General features: G+C 39.5%; 1 protein-coding gene across 8 annotated transcripts in view; it reads left to right on the top strand.

Moving 5' to 3' along the window:
- The first annotated feature begins 14885 nt into the window (after positions 1-14885).
- PLEKHA5 (pleckstrin homology domain containing A5) overlaps positions 14886-23590 on the top strand; it is a 239797-nt gene continuing 231092 nt past the window's right edge. For 7 of the 8 annotated variants that reach the window (XM_039249007.1, XM_039249006.1, XM_039249005.1 and 4 more), the window contains exons 1-3: positions 14886-15080; positions 15234-15313; positions 17596-17653. In XM_039249007.1, coding sequence (XP_039104938.1) covers positions 14989-15080; positions 15234-15313; positions 17596-17653 — 230 coding nt within the window. In that variant the 5' untranslated portion in view covers positions 14886-14988. Of the gene's footprint in view, positions 15081-15233; positions 15314-17595; positions 17654-22485; positions 22543-23590 lie in introns of those variants that run through there. The other variant, XM_039249010.1, reaches the window with a different exon arrangement.

Raw genomic sequence — 23590 nt, 5'->3', positions numbered from 1 at the left:
TCTTAAGTTGGCATCCTACCCAGTGTCCTTGATGCCTTCTCTCCCTTTTTCCCTTTTGATGACTATTATTCTTTTCCTTTATTCTTACCTACCCAAGGATAAGGCAAAATGAATCATTTCTTTGAATATCTATATCTTCAATGTTTCATTTACTTACTATAGAATTTTTGTTATAGTCTTTACTTATTGCGTTAGTTAACATTGTCACATAGGCTACTTGGTTGTTAAAAATCTTTCCAACGTCACTCAATTCTAAAAATCTATCAATAATGAGATCTGAAATAAACACAAGGTTTGGGAGGGTTTTCATACTGTTGGATGGATTTCACTCTCGAAAGGACCTTTTTCTACTGGCCATCTTTGCCCCACTCTCTGAGCATTATTTGCCCTTGAAACGTTTCCCCTTGGGTTAATTCTTTTACGTTGAAAAGTCATATTAATTTTAATGATTTTGCTATGATCTGTAACCTCTTGAAATAAACAAAGACTCACCTGTAAAGTAAATTTCTTCTCTTCTCTGTTCTCTAGATTCATATTTTAGAAAGAGGGATGTGGCAAAATCCCCAGTAGCTGTTAGGATTATGCTGGTGCTGAAGAGGTGTCAGGAATGAGGTGGATGGGAGAAAAAGTGGAACTACACGACACCACACAGGATCCTAAGCTCTGGCAGCTGGGAAGTGAGGAGAGGAGGAGAAGAAAGACGCTGTGATGCAAAGAAAGGACGTGTAGTTGTTGCTTGTTTTGTGTTTTGGCAGGTGCAGGGAAAATGGAGGAGAGAGGAAACTAACGTAGATATAATTCTTAACTAACAAACTCAATCTGACTGCATTGTAACAAAGTTGGTCAAATTGGTGGTTACAGGGAACCCGATAGAAATTGTGGGTTTTAAAGAATTTCCAGAAGACCAATGGTGAACAAATATTTTTGGAATACTTTCTAGAAAAGAAAGTATGTTCCAAGCTATAAAACATAGGCTTTTGTGGCTGTTTTGGCAGCTGTCAATTTTAAGGAAAAGTAATTTTACTACTGTCTTTGTCATTACCCAGTGTACTAAACCAGGTTTATGTATCAAATGCAAAAAGATATAGAACAGTAATTCCTAAAACCATTTGTCTTGGAAATCTGGGGTGCAGAGCAAGTACAATGACAAGGAATCAAAGTGTGTGTGTGTGTGTGTGTCTGTGCGCGCGGGCGTGCACGCACGCACGTGTGTATCCCAGTCAACGTGGACACTAAAAGCATAACAATTATCAATGACATATTTTGAAGTTAAAAAAAAATGTTAAGATCCACTAGTGTAGAACATTTAAGTGGTATTTACAGGCAGAAAATAAACAAAAACGAAACAAAACAAAATGGGATTTTAGAGTAAGGGATGGCCAAATTTGATGCAATAGCCCCTTTCAGGCAGCATGCTCTTATGATGCATCCAATTTCTTTCTCATAGAGCGCTGCATTCAGCATTGCTCTACAGGAATTGTCCTCTTAGAAATCATTTTGTCATTCTGAAATTTTACCATAAGCTTTTCCCCCAGAAATAATTACTATTCACATTTTCTCATGATCCTCTACACATTTTTATATATATTTTCTTTCTTGCAAAATTGAGATTTAAAAATGGCACCAAACTATTGATTATTTATGTGTGTTTCTGGTTTTTTTAGTTCATATTACGTTTTTTTAAAGTTGCCTTTTCACTATATACAATGTAATGATTACAGAAACAAAGTTTTTACCCATAATATTACAAATATAAAAAGAAATTGCCAAGTGAGGATCTGAGTGAAGCCAGTATCCCAGGTATTTTTATGGTTAGATCTGGTAGATCAACCCCTATGAGAGCTCTCTGGGTGAAGTATTCTTCATTTTCTTAGCCATGCATTTAAAAGCAAAGTCTCTGGTGAATGGTGACACTAAACACACACTAAATAAAAGGTATAGTGACCAAAAGCAACTATTCAATTTGGATGGATTTTTTAGAGAACATCTATTTAGTAACATACCAATTCCTTCCTTTACCGTGCATAATTCTACCTAAATGTTCAAGTGTAGTTCTAGAATATTGGTGCTCTGATTCCAAAGTGGCTTTTCTTTGTTGTAATGTAGGTAAGAACCTGTATTTTATGAATAAAAATATTCTACCTGTAAATTCAGTCAGTTTAGATCACTTTTCAGGGATAACAAAGTCAATTTCTACTTTAGTTGGAAGATTATATCATATGATCTGTAAGAATTCTTTCAACTACAAGGGGAATATTTCAATTCACCTAAGTTAATGATAGACATTTGGGTTAGTCTATTGTGAACTTTTACATGTGACATTAAACCATTAATTTTTTCCGATGTGGGACTCGAACTCACAAACCATGAGATCATGATCTGAACTGAAGCTGACACTTAACCAACTGAGCCACCTAGGCATACCTCTAGTAAGTGTTCTTTCTGGGCCAAAGGGTATACCCATTTTAATACATTTTTCTTATCTGGCCAAGTTGCCCTCCAAAAAATTAACCTATTTAGGGGCACCTGGATGGCTCAGTTGGTTAAGCCTCTGACTTAGGCTCAGGTCATGATCTCGTGGTTTGTGGGTTCGAGTCCCGCATTGGGCTCTGCGCTGACAGCTAGCTCAGAGCCTGGAGCCTGCTTCGGATTCTGTTCTCCCTCTCTCTCTGACCCTCCCCTGCTCTCTCTCTCTCTCTCTCTCTCTCTCAGAAATAAATTAAAAAAAAAAACATTAAAAAAAGTTAAAAAAGAAATTAACCTATTTAACTCTCACTGATAGTATATGAGAGTTCTACCTTCCCTACAACCTCTGTAGAAATGGATTTTTCTCTCTGACATCCTTTTTCTGTGCCCAGGTTAAAGTAGTACTTAAGGAAAGGAACTGTCTTAGAATTGTTTCTTCAATGATTAATATAGTGCCTGTCACACAGTCTGTGTTCAAGAAATACTTATTAAAGAATGAATGAATAAAAAGTACTATTCTGAGCTAAACATGAAGTGAATACAGAAAAATAATCAGATGCAGATTTAAAAAAGAAAAACTATACAAGGAATCAGGAGGTTAGTTTTGTTCCCAAGAAGTTTCATCACCTTCAGCAAATAATTTACCCTTGGTGACCTCTTCTCACGACTGCTTCCTGGACATGCAACCTGCGCCCTGCCCTCAGAGGTATGCTCTGATTGGTTTATTGACGCCATCTTGAAATGTCTAATGATTTTTTAAAAAAGAAGCCCAACATTTTCATTTTCTGCTGGGCCCCAGAAATTATGGAGCTGTTCCTGCCTCTCCTTCCTCATCTGTAAGACAAGATAAAGAACATGAGGTTCGTTCAAGTCCTAGCAATTCTGATTGGAGGAGTTTTTCCTGAATACAATGCAGGAGACTACTATTTAGGAACACAAATATCTTGGGACAATTTTGAGATCCATTCTTATTGCTTGATGAAGTTCCTTCGTTCTGTGAATCATTCAGCCCTTTGCTCTAACCTATCTCCACCAGTGGCCTCCTTTGTGCTCTCCTTTGTGATTCTGCATTGCACTAGATAATATGTACTCCTGCAGCATTGCAAGCAATAACTTTTAAGTATGAAGGGGTAGGAAAAGAAAAAGTTTCTTCTTCTTTTTTAAAGTAATCCCTACCCCCAATATGAGGCTCAAACTCATGACCTTGAGATCAAGAGTCACATGCTCTGCCGACTGAGCCAGCCAGGTGCCCCAAGAAAGTTACTTCTGATGAAAGATCTTCTGGTAAAAAAAGAAAAAACATTATCCAATACAATTTTCTATAATGAGGGTGTTGAGCAGAAAAAAAAGAAAAATCAATTTGAGGGGCGCCTGGGTGGCTTAGTCGGTTAAGCGTCCGACTTTCGCTTAGGTCATGATCTCACGGTTCGTGGGTTCGAGCCCCGCGTCGGGCTCTGTGCTGGCTGCCAGCTCAGAGCCTGGAGCCTGTTTCAGAGTCTGTGACTCCCTCTCTCTCTGACCCTCCCCTGCTCACGCTGTCTCTCTCTCTCTCTCCTAGAAATAAATAAAACATTAAAAAAAATTTAAAAAAAAAAGAAAAATCAATTTGAGCTTCTAAGCATTAACTTGTAGATAATCAGAATCTTGGATAGTGTGGCTCCTTTCTCTTTCTCCCTGTCTTCCTTCTTCCTTTCCTTCCTTTCCTCCTTTCAACTGTCTTTAGAAGCACCTGTTCCCCATTGCCAAATTAAGTATAATTTCATAGAGGACAATTCTTACATGCAACTATTCCAGAAGGAATCAACTGCTGCTCTAGTTTTATTTTTGAATAATCATTTTGAAAATAAGTGACGGACTATAGAGGAAAAATCACAGCAAGCTGCCCAGAGATAGGAACAGCATGCAAATTACTACTAATTTAAATTACCTTTCTTTCTTCTCTACTCTAGGAAAATGCCATCTTTATTTTAAAACATTTATATCTGAGCAGTTCAAGCTATTTCAAGATGTTATCTGTTTCAACACACATAATGAACTGTGGTGGGTAAACGTTCCGCCATTTTACAGAGAGATGGAAAGTGACAATAACCTGCATCAAAGCTGTACAAAGCTTAGATCTCTGAGACAGTGCTCTTTGCTGCATCTCAGAATGTTTAATAAAAATGCACTACCAAGTAATGGACTGGAACAATTTGAAAGTTTTTTTAATGTTTTCTAAAATGATTACTCTTCAGACTTCATTATATGTAGAACAACCTATATGACATAAATCTTTTTGACAACTTTGTCTTGCCTGTAATAAGTAGAACTTTGTCACAGACCGTGTTTTGGGGAGAATTTTGATAAAACTGATGGTTAGTATTCTGAGCCTCTCCCTGAGAGCTAGGTAGACAGGACATAAACACAACACAACACATGCCCATCAGTGCACGGTTGGCAGTGATACCTAATGGTTCAAGTTTTCTGTCTGTCAATTTTGCCTTTTGTTTGCGATGATATAGCATACTGGCAATATATAGTCTATAAAGAGGTCAAGTAGTATGGATATTTGGAAGGTTAACTAACTTTTGACTATTGTAGTTCAAATTAAAACGTCAAAGAAATTAGGGGAGCCTGGGTGGCCCAGTATGTTAAGCATCGACTTCAGCTCAGGTCATGATCTTGGGGTTCATGGGTTTGAGCTCTGCATCAGGCTTCATGATGACAGTGTGGAGCCTGTTTGGGATTCTCTCCATCTCCCTCTCTCTTCCTCTCTCTCTGTTCCTCCCCAAGTCATCTTCTCTCTCTCTCAAAATAAATAAACAAGCTTCAAAAAAGATTTTTTAAAAGTCTTTTTAATTTTAAAGAAATTAATAGTCTAATTATCAGAATGAGTTAAAGAGTCTGTTAGGGCCTGCCCTATTCTCAGTAAATAATAAGGTAAGTGATGAGAAAAGCTGGCTCATCTGAAAGAATAATCAGGAGTTACTGAGGCATGAGGCAAATTTTATGTATGAAATTTTGATGTGTTTGGAGATTCATACATTTAAAAAATTATTGAGCACCCAACATGTCCTAAGTGCTGTTAGATAAGATAGACGTGATACATTAGATAAGTAAGATTAGGTTTATCCAGAGTAACAGAAGATCCCTTCCCCCATAAGACAGCATTAGCTTAATCAAGACAATTTGATTACACCTCCGCTTGTACGTTCAGAGCAGTTATGTTGACTCCGCTGCCTGGAATCCTTAGGGACCTAGGTTACATCCAGATGTCTGCTCTGCCATCCCTAGGGTGGGCCTTTGTCTTCTTCATCCAACAAAGAGCTACAGCCATTTCGTCCATATTCCAGGCAGGGGGCTGAGGAAGAGGGAGAGAAGCAGGACCAAGTATTTATCAATCATCTTTTAAGGACATTTCCCATAATCTGCCATGCATTTCTCTGTTTATATGCCACTCACCAAAGCCCAACCCAAGGGCTCACATCTAGATAAAAGGGTGCTGGGGTGCCTGGGTGGCTCAGTGGGTTAAGCGTCCAACATCTGTTCAGGTCATGATCTCGCGGTTCGTGGGTTCGAGCCCCGCATCGGGTTCTGTGCAGGCAGCTCCGGGCCTGCAGGAGCTGTTTTGGATTCTGTGCCTCCCTTGCTCTCTGCCCCTCCCCCGCTCATACTCTGTCTCTCTCTGTTTCAAAAATGAATTTAAGGAACTATAAAAAAAATTGTAGATAAAATTGTGCCTGGGAAATACATCTTTAAATTTATTTATTATGAGATAGCTAGTGGGGGAAGGGTAGAGAGGAAGGGAGAGAGAGAGAGAGGGAGAATCTCAACCAGGCTCCACACTGTCAGCATAGACCTCGATGTGGGGCTTGAACTCATGAACCGTGAGATTATGACCTTTGCCAAAAATCAAGAATGGGACGCTTAATCAACTGAGCCACTCAGGTGCCCCAATGCATCTTTATCTCAAGCATCCAAGCATCCAGAAGAAAAAAAAAAATCAGTGGGGTGAGGTCTGGGGTGGGATCCAATAAAGGAGAAGAAATAAGGGGTAAATAATTTCTGCCATGCATGGCCCTGGACCCCTTGTACCTAGTACCTTAACAGAGCTGGAGGAGGGAGGAAGAAGGGCAGAATCAGCCTAAGGTATAATTTATCAATTTCAAGAAATCCTTGTAGAGATAAAATTAATTAACAATAGTAACTCAGGTACCTCTTTCTCCAGGAAGGCCTCCCTGATCACCTCTCCTCATGGTTGCAGAATGGATGCCCTTTCTACAAGCTTTTATCTTCCATCTTGTGCAGTATGTATCAACCCATTTATTACTGATATATTATTTGTGTGTTTATCTTTCCTTTACTCCTTTCTACCCCAGGTTGACTGCAATGCCCGAAGACTCAGACCTGAATTTGTATTTCTTTGTGTCCCCAGTATCCCTAGCCTAGTGTATGATATATACTAGATTCTTGAAAAGTATCTATTACCTAAGCTGGATGAATAAATAAACTGCAGATAAAGAATCTTTAATCAAGGGTAATAAAGATTAGTTACTATAGAGCACACAATAGTATAGAAAGAAAAATTTCTCCAGCTATTAAAATATTTAGCACTATTTTTTTTGCTTGTGAACACAAGCGATTTTTTAATTTTCATCAATATTTAGAATAGCAACTGATTTTCTGAGCATGTTCAATATTGCTGACAAACACAATTAATTGCATTTTGCTGATGATGAATGTTATGACGAATTAAAATCTGAAAATTACCCTGTGGTCAAGATTAACAACAACAAAAAAACTTTAAAAAATGGTCTAGTAAAAAACAAATAGCTAATTCTATCTCTTTGATAGAAATGATCAAGTTGGGGAGCACCTGGGTGGCTCAGTAGGTTAAGCATCAACTTCAGCTCAGATCATGATCTCACAGTTCATGAGTTCAAGCCCCTCTTTGGGCTCTGAGCTGATGGTGTGGAGCCTGCTTGGGAGTCTCTCTCTCTCCCCTCTCTCTCTGCTGTTCCTCTCCCACTTGTGCACTCTCTCCCTTTCTCTCTCTCTCTCTCTCTCAAAATAAATAAATAAAATTAAAAAAAAAAAAAGAGGGGCACCTGGGTGGCTCAGTCTGTTGAGTGTCCAACTTGGGTTCAGGTTTTGATCTCACAATTCGTGGATTTGAGGCCCGTGTTGGCTCTGTGCTGACAGCTCAGAGCCTGGAGCCTGCTTCGGATTCTGTGTTTCCCTCTCTCTCTCTCTCTCTCTGCCCCTTCCCCTCTGTGCTGTGTGTGTGTGTGTGTGTGTGTGTGTGTGTGTATGTGTGTGTATCTGTCTGTCTCTCTCTCTCTCAAACTAAATAATAACCAGATTAAAAAAAAAAGAAACGGTCAAGTCAGGCACAGAATGACACATCTGGAAATAGAGTAACACACATGACTCTGATGAACAGTGTTGTTTTCTAGGTTCTGATGTTCACACGGTTGTAGTGGGACAGGCTGCCAGTGGACAGCAAGGCTTTCATCATAATGTGCTCCAGTTCAGTATCTCCTCTTCCCTCGGTTACCCACACACCACCATGTAGAAAGAGAGAATTTAAGCAGATATCATTTATATTTTTTAGCCCTTTTTTATTTTAAACCTATTAATTTCCCATTGTAGTTATTCATATATTTTTAAAAATCTTCCTAGGTCAAACATGCATGTTCTTCAGATCAGAAATTCAACTGATGAGATACTTCTGAATTTATAACCGCTTGATTTTAAGAAAAATGTATCCAAAACAGAAGAGCTTTGTTAAAAAGCCTCCAGTTTTTCCCCTAGCACTGTACACTGTTATTTTATGATCCGTTCCATTGCTAAGCATTTGTTGAATACTAACGATATATATACAAGGCAGTGCCTATGATGATACAAAAATTTGCATTCACACTACATTTTCCTTAATTTGAGCTATGTGATATATTACAGTTAACTGCAGATACTCCATCTGAGATTACTATTTAATTCTGTATGGAACTGAAATAAACAATTGAAAACTAAGAAATTGGAAACAGAAAAATTGGTTGAAAATAAAATATATACGTATACACTTGTGTGTACATAATTTTTTATAAAAAGATATGAATTATCATATGGGAGAAAAACATTTTAAGCAGATAGCAACTTAAAGCATTAAAGAAGAATTGTTCAGAGTACTGGCACACTATGTAAAACACCAACACTGAAGGAGTAAAGGGTTCCCCTTTATCTTTGCATTTATTCCTCGGGCTTCGGGCAAGAGATCTGATAACCTTTATCACTTACGGCTATATACATAATTGTGATTATGGTATGTTTATACCTTGTCTGTTATAGCTTATGTCTTTTTTCCCCAATTCATGTAGCTATAGTATGTGATTTTTATAAATACTGCATATTATTTTTATCAATATTTTTCTAGGAAAAATACATTCGAAAGATGGCTCCATAGATCCCTTTAACATGTTAAATATAATGCGGAATCCTACCTGTCCTTCAATATCTCACTCAATATAACTACAAATCAGTATTCTTTAAGCCAGGTAGACAGCTCTATAGAAGGCAGCTATTTTCATACACTGCTATGCCGCTCTTGGGTTTATGCCATTTTTTTCTTCTTCTATATGGGATGGTCTATAAAAAGCTAAAGGGAATGTTAAATCTAAGAAAGGATAGAAACATGACTCACTGGCAAGTTGCTGTAATACAAACAGAAATAAATATCAAATATGGAGTGAAATATAGGGCACTATGTAAATGTCAGTACTATTATTCATTCATGTAAATAACATTTATTGAAAGTGAGGTGATAAAGAGAAATAAATAAAATGTTTTCATTTACGGAGTTTAGGGAGGAGAAAGAGATGCAGATTATAATAATATTTCAGTAGAGAAGATATGGGAGCATGAATGGTAGAAGGAGGAAGTAGATTTGCCCTGAAGGAAGAAGGGCTGGTTTCTTAATGGAAATAACTTTTGAGCTAAGAATTTCAACATAAGTAGGAGTTTGTTAGGTAAACAGAGAAGAGGGCATTCTAGAGAGAGGGAGTAGCATGTACAGACACTTGAAAGAGCCTGGTTTGTTCGGAGAACAGTAGGCCACTCCATATGGCTAACAGGCAAGTGGGCAGGGCTGGGATCAAGAAGAACTTCCAAAACCAGGCAACGAGCTTTGCATTTCATCCTCTAAGTTTTTTGAGCCATGAGAAGATTTTATGCAAGAAAGGAACATAATCAGATTTGCATTTTTAAAAAGATCGTTCTGGTAGCAGTGGTGAATGCTTATATTAGAATACAGGAAATGAGGAAGAGAAATAACTTTGTGATATATTTAATAGACAATTAAGAGAATTTGTTAACCAACTGTTTGTGGGAGGATGGTTTGGAAAACCTGATGTGGCTATCTGGTTGGATGTTGGTACCATGTAGGAGGGGACGACATTGGCGTGGTGCACGTCTGGAGCAAAAGGGACTTGTTTTGGAATGCAGAGTTTGACATGTGTGAGGAACATCCAGAAAGAATATTCCAGGAGGAACATGTCTACAAAGAAATTTGGTATATGGTCTAGAACTCAGGAGAGCGTTCTAGACTGGAAATACAGATTTGGGAATTTTATCGTACTGGGAATAGTTCTCAGAAGTTACTGTACATAAGAAATCCCCAAAGTGCTTGTTGGATGCAGATTCCTCGGTCTAGTGCTCAGAGGTTCTGGTTGAATGAGTCTGGAGAGAGTCTCAGGAATCAATAATTAAGTAAGCTTCCCTGGGGACCATGCTGCAGATGGTCTACAGCAAGAGCAGGAGAGCTTCAAGGAAGTGGTGTCATGAGACCCAAAAGTAGAAAGTTTCAAGGAATAGAAGTGGTGACACGTGACTACAGCTGGGAAGTCAAGAAAGCTCGAGACTGAAAGCATCCGCTAGACTTGGTAGCCGGCAGGGGGACAATGGTGACGCAGAAGAGCAGGTGCTGTGAGGTGGTGAGGGCGGACATTAGCTGAGTAGGTAGGAGAGTGGCTGGCAGTAAGGAACCAGAGGACCCAAGGAACGAAGCTTGGGAGACGGACTACCTTGTGCACAGAATTTGAAATCTAATATCCTAAAGACCTGGTTCAAACCCTAAGTCTTCCACTTAACGGCTGTATTATATACAGTGTCTTCATGGAGCCCATTCTCCTGTCCATAACACGTTAATAATGTCAGTGTTACAGAGCCATTTGCACAAGTTAAATAGGATACTGTGTGTGAAAGAACTTTCTTAATTGCTCTTCCAACCTTCTCTATTAACAACCCTCTGGGCGGCAGAAACGACTAAGCAGTTTTAGAAGCTGGTATCCTACCCATGTCTTTGCACTCTATGTCTTAAGAGCATGTCTTAAAAAGACCGACGCTCTTACCTTACAGATGAGGATTCAGAGGTCTAAAAGGGGTGGAGGTTAAATGATTTCTTCAAAGTCATACAGCTAATTAATGGCAGAGCCAGGCATGAAATTCAACCAGACTGCTGACTCACTCAGTCCTGCCCCCTGCATTTGAACATACTTCCTTTCCTAATTCTCCGCCATTTGAATTTTGGTCTTTCTCTTTTACAGCGAAGAGAGAAGTAGATGATTGAAGCTTTGCTGACTGGAGTAAAGGAAGTGGTGTTTAATTTGAACAAGACCAGAGGTTCAAACGTAAGCTCCTTGAAGACATTTTTGAACTCCCTTTCAGGCGTCTTTCCAAGCCTCCAGGCAGATACCAGCTTAGTCTAGAACCCCCGGTGTAGTAGAGGGATTGGCCAGCAGTAGGGTAGTTAACGCTGCTTGCTACATACTTCTTTCAATTACCCTGTTCATAATGGAAGAGTTCTCCAAACTCTTCAACATTAGAAGACTGTCGTTTGAGATAGGCCTTAAGCAGTTCACGGGACACTTCTTTGGAAAACAACTGTTACAGACGTTTCTCTCTATGATGAGGATATAGAGATGCTGCTTCTACAATGCACCTAAATATTTACATCTCCACTTCCCTTTCTAAGCTGCCCAAAGCAGGACAAGTCTTTTAATCTCTCTGACCCAGCAGACTGGCTGGCACAGCATATATAACAGGAAGCCTACATACGGTTGTTGAATGAATGAGTGAAATCATTTTTATCCATAACTCTCCTATCAATTTATTCCTTAACAGAAAATAAAAATCTCCATTAAATCAACTTCCAACTATTTTTCTTCCTGTCTTAGACCCACAGTTGCCATCCTTTCTGCCTAGATTTCCACTAAGCCCATTGGGTCCTCTATTTTGCCCTTACTTATAACTTTTCATGATCTAGAACACTCTACAGATGACTCATTAAAGGAACTGTTTACAATATCCTTAATTTTGTGTACTAATAATGTAACAAATCATCTACAGTAACACAGATATGTTCGGAGAGACGACCTAGTCAAAGTTATAAAACTTTGTTGGTAGATTTTAATAAATATTAATGTATATAAATACACATTAATGGTAGCAAAAGAATATTTTTCTCTCAAGAATCTCTGTACTCTCCAGAGTGTATCCATTTTTCATTCCCATTTATTAAAAAGTGGGGGGTATTGATTTGCTGTTTTCCAAGATGTCACCTTGTTCTTCTATGTTTCACATATTTTAAGAAACTTTCATTTAAGTTTTTCTTATCATTATGTGTATTTCTCTCTTATATTTGACCTGGAAGCCCTTTAGGACTAGGATCGTCCTCTATGTATGAATGGAGTGATGTTTATTTTTAATGCTCAGTGCTTTTGAAGCTTCCTTTTTTTCCAGAAAGGCTGTAATGGCCATAGGATAATACTCCTCAACAAGTTAGATCATGACATGAGAACTTGCATAGTCTCATAGGTTGGAAATATGGAAAAAATGCAATAAAAAGCAGAGGTTAGATATGAGTTAAGGTCTGAGTCAGTTATTGAAGAGGTACAGGGTGATAAAAGGAGTTAGGTTATTGGGAAATAACTCTATTGGGAGGTAGAGGCCCTGGGAGAAAATGAAATTCAATAACTGTTTGAGTACCAGTCAAGGCTGGGAAGGATTCAGTGATGGCGAAGACATGACTCCCAGGTTCCTGCAGTGAAGGAGACACACATGTGCATACAACCAAAAGGCAAAGCAGACCAGGAGGCAATAACGTTTCAGACAAAGAGCATTCAAGGACAATTTTTAGAAAAATACTATTTTACTCATTAAAGATGAAAATTATCCAGAGAACCCAACAGTCTAATGTATGAAGCTGCTTTTATTGGCTCCTGGAAGGTATGAGGGCTATCATTTCCCAAAATCAGAAGCACGCCTCATTTTGCATATATGTATGTGTGTACATACATATATACACATATACATATATACATATATATACATATATACATATATATATGGGTTTTTTTTTTCATTTTACTACTTTCCTAAATTTAGGGATATATAATAGAATTATGCTTAAGATTTTAGGTTTCTATTTAAGTATTGTGAATGTGATTTCTTAAGATACACATTTTTATTGAGTGAATTTCTATCTTTTTGAAATATGCCTTGCACTAATGAATCTTGTAAAATCAAAGATTCACAGCTAAAAGGAATCCTCATACAGCAGATGGCCAACTTAAAGACTTCTTAACACAGTCAAAAAGTCAAATATAGCTGGACTAACAGTAGATTTCTAAAGTTATAATGGTATTAGAAAGGTTCACTTTAGATTTTTTAATTTGTAAGATAGCACAATATGAATTTAATAGCTCTTGATTTTCTTGTTATGTAATAACCAGTGACCACTGATGGTAATGTGGAACATTTCCTGCTAGTTATTCATTGATTTAAAAAAAAAGTCACTTTTTCCAGAGACTGGGCAGGAGATAAGATGTCAAGAAGTAATAAGAAGCAAAATGGAAAAGGAGAATGCAAAGGGACCAAAGAGAGAAAACATTAAAGTGATGTTATTTTTTTCCCTGTGTATGCAGATGGACAGGAAAATTATAGCAGTAATTGTCGACTTCTTTTCTCCAAAGACAGACTGGCCTTGGGGAATTAGAGTATAAGAGAAAATGTCCAATGAAACTGCATTCTCATCCAGGCCCCATCTGACGAGATGGGTATGGCTTTGGCCAAGGTCATTTACCCTTTCTGTGCCTTAGTTTCCTTAAATGAAGAAAGAGATGGTTTGCTACTTTGAGCTACTGGAAAGATAAATAAGATAATGCTTCAGAGGCACCCAAAACTGGTCAGAAAAGGTGTTAGAGGAATATTAAATAGTACTATTATTATTGAACTATGTATCCGGTTGGAATGAGTCATCTTGCTGCAAAGATGCATAAGCAGTTTCCAGTGTAGCAGAGGACCAGAGACAACCAGAGGCAAGTACTCCCAGGTGGTGTTAGGGGTTCTCAGTTGCAGTGAAATCTGTCCTTCATTTGTTCAAAGAACAAAAAAGGGGGTGGGCTACAGAGAAAGCAAGACTTAAATACAGCAATGTGGTTATACAGATAAAACTGTTTAAATGCTAGAGCCAGTTTGAAACCAGGCTTTGTCATTTACTACTGTGACCTTGGGAAAGTTATTCTGTTTCTCTAAACAATTTTTCATGTCTGTAAAATGGGAATTATGATAGCATCCATAGGGTTGTTGCGGGGATTTAAAAATGAACACCGTCGCAAGGACTCTATAAAAGTTGGCTACGATTGTAATCTATGGGAAAATAGGGGAAGGTGGAAATCCAGACTGATAATAAGCGAATCTTTTTTTTTTTTCCCATAGGAGAATAGTCAAGGTTTCATTTTATAAAACATTATATGATTCAAGGGGCCTAGGAAGAAGCAAACTTGTTTTGTCAAGTCAGAGTCTACTCCTATTTCATGGGCCCAGAGTAACTCATCAAACCTTTGATATCTGGCACACAAAACACAAACAGGAAAAGCCTTCCGTGTGCTTTAATAAAACAGCTTTCTATTTTAAAGCGATATATATATATTTTTTTTTTTTTTGAAAAATCTCTGATATCCATCCAATACAAAGCTCAGCCAGTGTTCCTGTTGTTTTAAAGAGAGAGCAATCTGGGGCGCAGGGATGACGCTCCCTTTGACTCGCGCTCTAGGCTGGGAAGCCTCCGGGCAAAGCCCTGGGGGCAGGACGCGTTGTTGTGGGTTTTTTTTTCTTTCTTTCTTTCTTTTTTTTTTTTTTTTTTAATCGATCCCGGAACCTTCGCCCGGGCGGAGAGGGGGGAGCGCGCGAGGGACGCGAGGGAGGGGTCTGGCCGCGGGGCGCGGCGCCACCCGCCCATCCCCCGAGCGCGCGGCGGGGCGGCCGAGCGGCGGCCGCGGAGGATGCGGAGGGGCGGCGACGCGGGCGCGACCCAGCCGGGGCGGCGGGGCGGGCGCCGCCCGCGGGGGTAGGGCGCGCGCGGGGGCGCGCCGGGCCGGGGAGGCGCGCTTCGGCCGCGCTCGCTCCGCGCTCCCTTCGCTCCCTCCTCCCTCGGCAGCCGAGGCGGCGGCAGGAGAAGGCGGCGGCGGCGGCGGCTGGGGATCAGACATGGCGGCGGATCTGAACCTGGAGTGGATCTGCTCCCTGCCCCGGTCCTGGACTTACGGGATCACCAGGGGCGGCCGAGTCTTCTTCATCAAGTAAAGAGCAGGGGACGGCGCGGGGCCCCGGAGGGTGCGGGGGGCTGGCGGCGGGAGGGGAAGCAGGAGCCGGGTCTGCGCCGCTTCAGACCCCTCGGCTCCCCGGGCGCCCCCACTTACGCGGGGTCTCTGCCCCCTGTCTCACCCCTGCAGCGAGGAGGCGAAGAGCACCACCTGGCTGCACCCCGTCACCGGCGAGGCCGTGGTCACCGGACACCGGCGGCAGAGCACAGGTAACGCCGAGCCCGGCTGGGCCTGAGCGGAGTTGGGCTCCGCCGGGAGGAGGCGGCAGAGCCCTGGCCGCCCGCCTCCCCGCAACCTGCCCCCGGCCGCCGTCCCCGGGAGGCGGCGAGGTGGGGCGGAGGCCGGCGGGGGGCGGCCGCAGGTAGAGGGGCCGGCGGGGGCCCAGCCGCGGGACTTCTCTCGGGTCTCTGGACGCTTCTCTCTCAGCCTTTCATCGCCACTTGGAGACGGCGCCCTCTTCCTGGGCCCTCTCCCCGATCCCAACCTGGACGTCCCCCACACCCCCCTCCCCCAGGAGGCCGAGCCCCCTTTCCCAGGAATCTGGGAACCTGAGTTTTTCCTCCCGAAGCCACTCCTGAATCCTCCCACCACCACCCCCGACCCCTGATCTCACCCTCTTTCACCCTTTAGGAAGTCCTTCCCCAGTCCCCCCCCCNCCCCCCCTGCAGCCCGGGACCCTGGCGGTCGTGCGCCGGGGTGATAGTGTCCACATCCCCTCCCTGCTCGTGGGACGGCCGCCTCGAGTCGCGCGGCTTCCTCCTCCTCCTCGGTGGGACTCGTGGGCAGGTGACTGATGGAGGAGGAGAGGAGTTTGGGGGTGCTGCGATCCTCCGTGTGACAGCGAACGGCTCAGGAAACGCGTGGAGCAGCAGCCGGAGCCGGAGCAGGCATTTGCAAGCTGCAGTTGCTGGCCGGCGGGATTCAAAGTCCCCGGCAGCAGCGCGGAGGTTGCACCGACCGCCAGGAGGCGGCGGGTGGGCTGTCCCGCCTGTGGGCATTTGTGCCCTCACTGGGGGAGGGTCGGCTTGGCCCGGGCCTTGGCCGGCTTGTTTGAATGCTACATAGGAGCTGAACTGGAGAAGGGTTGATTGTAGCTTCAGCGCTGGTCTGGCTTTCTTTTGCCATTCTTTGTTTACATTCGTGAAACTTGTTTGTCTTTGAAGTGTAACATGTGTTCTCTTCCTGGCCTCCCTCTGTCTCTGGAGGTTGGAAAGGCTTGAGAATTGTTTGGGTCGAAGGTGAGGCCGGCTTCAGCAGTCCTTTAGCCCTCTGGGATACTTTCTCTCCAACTCTGAGATTCTGGGAGTCCCTTAGAGTTGCCAGGATATTGAACAAGCCTGCCTTTTCTATTCAGTTCTGGAGTTAAGTGAGTAATACCCAAATCTGCAAAAAGGTGGAGGAGGAAAGGGAAAGCTGGTGTAACAAGCATGATGAGGTTACATTTTTAAGGCATTTCTGACTAATACACGATCATATTTCTATGCTCCCCGCTGCAGTCTTTGACTTCAGTATACCTTTCGGTATTCTGCGTACATAATATCAGCTCTGGTGGCCTCTTTGCGATATGGATAATAAGTTTATTTCACAAAAGACAATATGGTCTAATTATTTAGCCTAATCATCCTGTGGAATTATTTCATACTTATTTTGGCTGTGTGTAATATGAATTTGTATCCTAATTACCTGCACAGATTTGATAACATTCACGCTACAGAAAAATTGTATTCTTTTGTGTGACTTGGTGTTAATTTCTAAGACACGATCATGATTTCTGGTTTGGTTTCCTTTGCTTTGACTGTGTGGGTTTGTGCACACATCATTGGTCTTTATTTCAGAGAGATTATGGTTAAATCCAAGCCACTTGTCATTTGTAGTGTGTGGCACATAAAATTACCATCATTCATTCACCTGAATTGTTCCCAGGTTTATTACTTGCAACTTCACATCTCTTTAAGTCAAGTCTGTAGAAACACACATGTTTTAAGTATGTGTTATCAGAGTTCTTTCCCCCTAATTAAGTACTTAGGAAGTTCTTTCTCATCAGTGACACTTTCTGGATGGATTTAGTTATGTAGCTGAAAAGGACGGTCTTAAATAGACACAGTGAGAAGAAGCAGGTGTTGCCTTTTATGCAGAGGGTTTTTTTTTTTTTTTTTTTTTTTGGCCAACCTTCATGGGTATTTTAGGTAGGATTAGAAGGCTTTTTTGGGATGCCAAAGAGTTGTTCCTTTTCACTTTGATCATTAAGGTGTATAATCACGTAAGATAATCTCTAATATTGTTCATACTTTCCTGGTGGCTTTGAATTTGAATTGCCATTTTGCCAAAAATGATACTATGTTGACTGCAAGTATTGTTACCAGTCCAGCATTTTTTTAAGACTCTGAGTAAATGAAAATAGCTGATCATGAAAATGAATAATTAAAATGGATTGAAACTTATTCTGCTGTCCCATTGAAGTAATACTAATTGTGAAATGTATGTTTTTTAGATTTGCCTACTGGCTGGGAAGAAGCATATACTTTTGAAGGTGCAAGATACTATATAAAGTGAGTTTTTTAATTGTGATTTTTTTCCTTAGTAATTTAAATGTTATATTTAATCTTCAATTGAATAGTTCTATCTCCAGATAGAATCATGATTTTTCTTAAGGTCTGTCATATAATACTGACTTTATCTTTTAATGTGTTGTAATTTTGAGAGAAAAGATAACACTCAGTTTTCTTAAGTTATTTGCCTAAACATTCATTCACTTGGAAATTAGATCATTTATGGCCACAAGTCCATTTTTCGTGCTTCTGTATAAATTCCTGGGTGATAGAACATGATAATATTTTGTCATTAGCATGTTGCTTTTTTTTTCTTTTAAAGTGAATTCTGTTCATGTGTATGTTGACCAGAGTTGTTAGTAAGAAGCAAAAGGGATGTGAGGCTAGGTCACAGCTGGATGAACAATGACAGAGCTGAAAGTAAAAACAAACAAATAAATACTGATTATTTCACAAGCGTCTGTTGGAGCATTGTAATTTGCCTCAGTTTATTTAAATATATCAGGGTTTTAAAAATACAGATGTTTTATGGTTGCTTGTGATTCAGTAAAAGGCTTTCACTAGAACTTATCAAGGAGAGATAACCAGTCAGCCCTAGCTTTTAATTCTGTAGAACATTGAGCTAATTTCTGTTTAGTGTTCATTCAGTTGGTAGTATTTGGGGACAAATACAGGGCTTCAGGGTTAACCGTATGTCAGAAAGCTTTTTACTCCCCAAGGGGAAAATAAAGGTGGTTTTTATCTTCGTTTTAAATTAGAAACTGTTTACTTAAGAGCTTGGTTTTTTTGTTTTAAATTTTTTTGTTTAATTTTAAGGAACTGAGGCTGGAAAGAGAATGCTTAAAATATAAGACTTGGTTGAGATATCAAGAGTTTATTAATCATAATGGATACCTAGCTAAAGTCACGTTTATTTCATTGGGCCCAGTAAGGTTTTTTACTAAGTGATATTTTTAAAAAAAAGATTTTTTAAATGTTTATTTATTTTTGAGAGAGAGACCGCTCGTGTGAGAGTGTGAACGAGGGAGGGGCAGAGAGGGAGATGGAGAATCTGAAGCAAGCTCCAGGCTCTTAGCTGTCAGCACAGAGCCCGACATAAGGCTTGAACTTGCAAACTGTGAGATCATGACCTGAACCGAAGTCAGACACTTAAGCAACTGAGCCACCCAGGTGCCCCTACTAAGTAATATTTTTAAGATCACACCGTACTTATGTTAAATTATAATTAACTTGTGTGGTTTAAAATTTTTTCAGACTGATATTTATGTAAAATGTCAAGGGATATTTATAGGTATTCGGAATGCTTGCATTTGAATATAGAAATAGAGAAAGCAGAACTCAGTTATAAGAATGGAGGATTTCATGATGTGGTTCTTTTCTGGATTTTTTTTATCATATCTTTTATTTGGAGATTGTACTATACATTATTAGATGGTCTATAAAATAAAGGCATAAGTGCAGAGTCACAAGTATTTTTCTAGTGACTATATTCTAAAATAAAGGCATAAGTGCAGAGTCACAAGTATTTTTCTAGTGACTATATTCATCCTGAATTAAAGTGAGTGTGTATTGCCATGAAAAGGATGCTCCTGTTTTAGATGTAGTATTGATATTTCTGAAGAAAGTTTTCTGTTGATGGAGTTCATTTATTTTTATCCAATATATTTTTTTACTGTACAGTAAGTCTAGCTGATCTTACAAGAATAGGAGTACCAGTGTAATTCTCAATAATATTTTCATTTCTGTGAATATGTACATTCTTAGATGAACGTTTATTCAGCAGTACAAAATGTGATTCTGTGTGGGCTGAATATGTTTTAATCCAGAACTGAGCTGTTAGAAAGAATTTTTTTTTTTTGTTCTACTAGCCATTTTGATTAGATTTTCTTTTATGTTGACTTAAACAAATTAGAATCTTAGTTGAGTGTCATGCCCAAATAAGTTTCTCGGGAAAATGAGGACAATATTAAGAAAACTGTAATAATTTTACTTTAGTTCTGAAGACATTTTTAAGCTAGTGGGTTTTAATCATGTAGCATTAATAGACAACCAATAATTGTGTCAGAAAGTAGTAATAAATTTATACTATGGAAATAATTTGTTCTAAAGTTGAGTATGTTTACAGAACTACATCATTCATTGAACTTCTTTGAAATAAAATGATCATCGGCAAGTACATGATTTGCCGAATGTTAGGTGCTACTACTTTCCCTTTCTAGATATATCAGACTAATTTAAGATAGTTAAATCACTGATGTAGGCAGTAATTTCCTAGAAACTTTTTGCTTACTTGTCTTGTTACGAGCAATTAGGGATACTTTATCATTTTCACATGATGGGGCATTACTTTTCTCATAAATTTTGCAATTCACGAAGTGCTTTCACATATATTGTCATGTCTGAATCTCATTTTAATCATGGAAGTAGTCAGAAGAATTACTGTTTCCCTTGTCACACCACATAATAAAACAACAGAAACATGCCTTTGGAACTTCTAGTTGGCAGAGACGGCAAGATGAGAAACAGCAGGAATGTGAACTATATTTAGAATGTTGAGAGAAGAAAGGATAGGACTCTGAATAGCAAAGTGTGATTAATATTGGTGGATAATATTTCTCATTGTTGGTTCTTTCTTAGATGAAGAAAGGAGGTTATTGATCAAATTATAAGAAAAGGTGTGATAGTGATAGTGAACAGGGTGGTTTTTGTTCTCATGGGAAGAGGGAAGATAGGTCAATCAAAGACAAGTTGACCCTCTTGGTGTTCCTAATCAAGTATTCCTGGGAGGCTCCCTTAGCAAGAAGAAAGGCCTAAAGTACCTGAGTTGTTTCTACTTTTCTTCCCAAGTAAGGTACATTCGACCCTCAGATTATTTCTGTTCTGAACAAATGTTAGTGGTTGTTAAAAATGGCACGTTGCCAAAACATTTAATTCTGAATAATAGTTAGGTAGTGACCGTTGCATCTCTAGGGATGGTAAGGGGAAAGAGGACTGGAATGGAGGTAAGTTGTAAGAGCTAGGCTGTGTCTGGACCTTTTTGAAAACTCTCGAGTGTAGTCTTCATGCCTTTAAATTAGGTGGGCTACAAATGACAACTTCTAAATTCCATCCCGTTTTTTAAAATTCTTCAGATTTTATAATACTTTGGGAATTCGCAATTGTCTACAAAATGATGAACTAAAAAGGCCAAGAAGAGATGATGTGGGAAATATGGAAAGCTACTTAGCTTTCCTATCATGCCAACTATTTTAGTCTCTCCCTTAAACTTTGTGCAGATAACTGCAGATGAGCGTGAAGTGTGTAGTGCCAGAGTGGTGTGTGCTTTCTTTCTGTTGCTGCATTGTGTGTTTTGTTGTGTACATATCTTCCCTGGAGAGCTGCATGGGAACAGTTAATGGTGCTAATGTCAACAAAGGACCTGATCAGGATTAAGAGTTGTATAGATTTGAATTGGGTCATCAGTTTACTTAATATAATTTTTGAAATTGGTTCTTTAATAAAAGTTTACAGTTAGATAAAAGAATATATAATATAGAGAATGTATTTTACTTTAAATCCATTTGGCCATAAAAATGTTAATGATTGAAAATATCATAAAGGTAAATAATTTTTTTCTGAGAAAAGTGTTTTTTTCTGTATATCTTAAGCTAGGCAGCTTCAAAATTATCACGTGTGTGTATAATAAATACATATATACAGTGTTTGAATTTGATTATTGAGTTTCCATATTGCTTTTTAACACTTAATTCATTTTATTTATCATTAGGAAGAATGCAGAAAATTAACAGTGAATTTTGTAACTTATGAAGTGTAGCTTTAGATATCTAAATAACTTAGTTTATGAAGTACAGAAGATAATCTTATATATTTGAAAGTTATAAAGGTTTCTGCTTACTCCTTGAAAATATTGCTTGATGACTCCGTAATGACAGGTCATGGTAGCTTAAAATGGATGTGTCATTGACTATTCCTTTGTGCTTCAAAGCTTTAAGATGGTTAACTTCAAGTGCCAAATAAATCTTAAAACAATGCTCCTGAAGAGTGAGAAACTTTGTTCTGATTATTTAAAGGTCATTGTCTTATGTGGTAGATTTGGGGATCATAAAATGTCTTTGCAGGGTAATAAAGTAGCGTGTAAACTTTGTGAGGTTGTATTTTCTTATTGCTTTTTTTTCTTGACTTAAAATTTTAAGTTCTAAAAAATGAACTTTTTCTTGGATACGCAAATAGAGCAGTATTTGACTTTTGACTAATGAAGTTTCATTTCAGTATCTGCAATGGCTGGATCTAATGTGTGCTTAGAATTTCAAACTAACCTGCAATGAAGGGAATTCTAGTTTGACATCGCCATTTAAGGTTGTGAGTGAGAGGGAGAAATCATGTTTCTTCGTAGATTATCACAGTTCGAACTATGAGCAAAAGTAGGGAATGTAACATAACTGCCACCAAGAATCTTAGAATATATTACTATCTATTTGATATTTAAATTGATATTTGAAATTGTTGGGTATGTTAATACTATAATATGATTGGATATAGCAATATAATGCCTCAGAATAGTTTATGGGCATTATATTTTTTATATTCATAACAGAGTTTTGGATTCTAATATGTGATTCTTACGTGTGTGAAGCAGTTTATGATATTCCATTAGGTACAACACAACTATGAACAATGGTTTCAACCTTCAGGGAGTCTGTAATATAGGAAATGGGTTGAAAGAAGGAGGTAGTGGGGAAAACCTGGACTTAGTGCTAGGTCCTTCAGCATACTGTTAGATGAATTTAATCTCCACAGTGGCCTTTTACTGTTCTCTTTCCTTTTTTTTTCAGATGATGAAACTGAAGCTTAAAGAGGTTAAAGGTGTATTGCAGGTCACATAGCCTCACTACTAGTCACTGGCATTCAAAGATCTCTGGGCTAAAGCCCCTCTAAATACTAAAAATACTGACCAGTATAATAAACAGGCCCTATAATATATATTTCTCCATAAGTGGGTTGCTTGGGGCTAGAGGTATCATTTCAACAAGCACAGTAGTTAGGTTAGTAGGCCAACCTACAAGTAAAAGTTTGTTCAACCCCCCGAGAACTTGTGACTAGTATTATATTGACAGGGTGTTGCAATTTGGTCATTCATTTATATTCACTCAGGCACACTTAGTAACTGCTAGGCACTGTTCCAGTGTTCTGTAATACAGTGGGGAGACCCTGCCTTCCTGGAGCCTATACTCTAGTAGTAGAACAGACGTTAAAACAAAAGGTGGAATAAACCTGTAATTTAAAACTAATATCTCCTGGGAGACCTGAGTGCTCAGTTGGTTGAACTTCTGACTCTTGATTTCGGCTTAGGTCATGATCTCACAGTCATGGTATCGAGCCCTGCATTGAGCCCTGTGCTGACAGCATAAAGCCTACTTGGGCTCCTCTCTCTCTCTCTCTCTCTCTCTCTCTCTCTCTCTCTTTCTCTGCCCCTCCCCCACTTGTGTGTGAGTGCTCGCTCTCTCAAAATAAACATTTTAAAAAAATTAAAATAGTTCCGTCTTAAAGGAAAAGTAGAGTGTTCTGTTTCCACAATTAGGAAAGTTTCAGTGACGAAATGCATTTAGAGTTCCAAGATTGGGACACCAGACTTCCAGTCTTAATGAATTTTATCGTGGAATCCCATTCTCCTCCTTTTTAGCCCCAGGACCAGGCCTGCTCAGTGTGTCTTTATAGTTTCTGTGGGTAGTTAATCCCTAGCATCCAGTCAGTCTCTAAAAGTGGTGTTGATGTTAATAATGTTGGCTTCCAGTCTTTGAAGGAGTTAATTAGGACAGATTAAGAGGCTTCCTCATAACTCAGGTGCATTTTGAGAACCCTTTTGGGGTTCCCTTAATGTGGGTAGATTTCTTTGTTTTTTCTTTTTCTCAAAAGTCTGGTGTATCTTTAGGAAGGGAA

The sequence above is a fragment of the Hyaena hyaena genome, unplaced genomic scaffold (genome assembly GCF_003009895.1).
Source record: "Hyaena hyaena isolate Hyena2069 unplaced genomic scaffold, ASM300989v1 scaffold_326, whole genome shotgun sequence".
NCBI classification, from domain to species: domain Eukaryota; kingdom Metazoa; phylum Chordata; class Mammalia; order Carnivora; family Hyaenidae; genus Hyaena; species Hyaena hyaena.
Note: the sequence above shows the minus strand (reverse complement) of the source record. Positions and strands in the feature narration are given on the sequence as shown.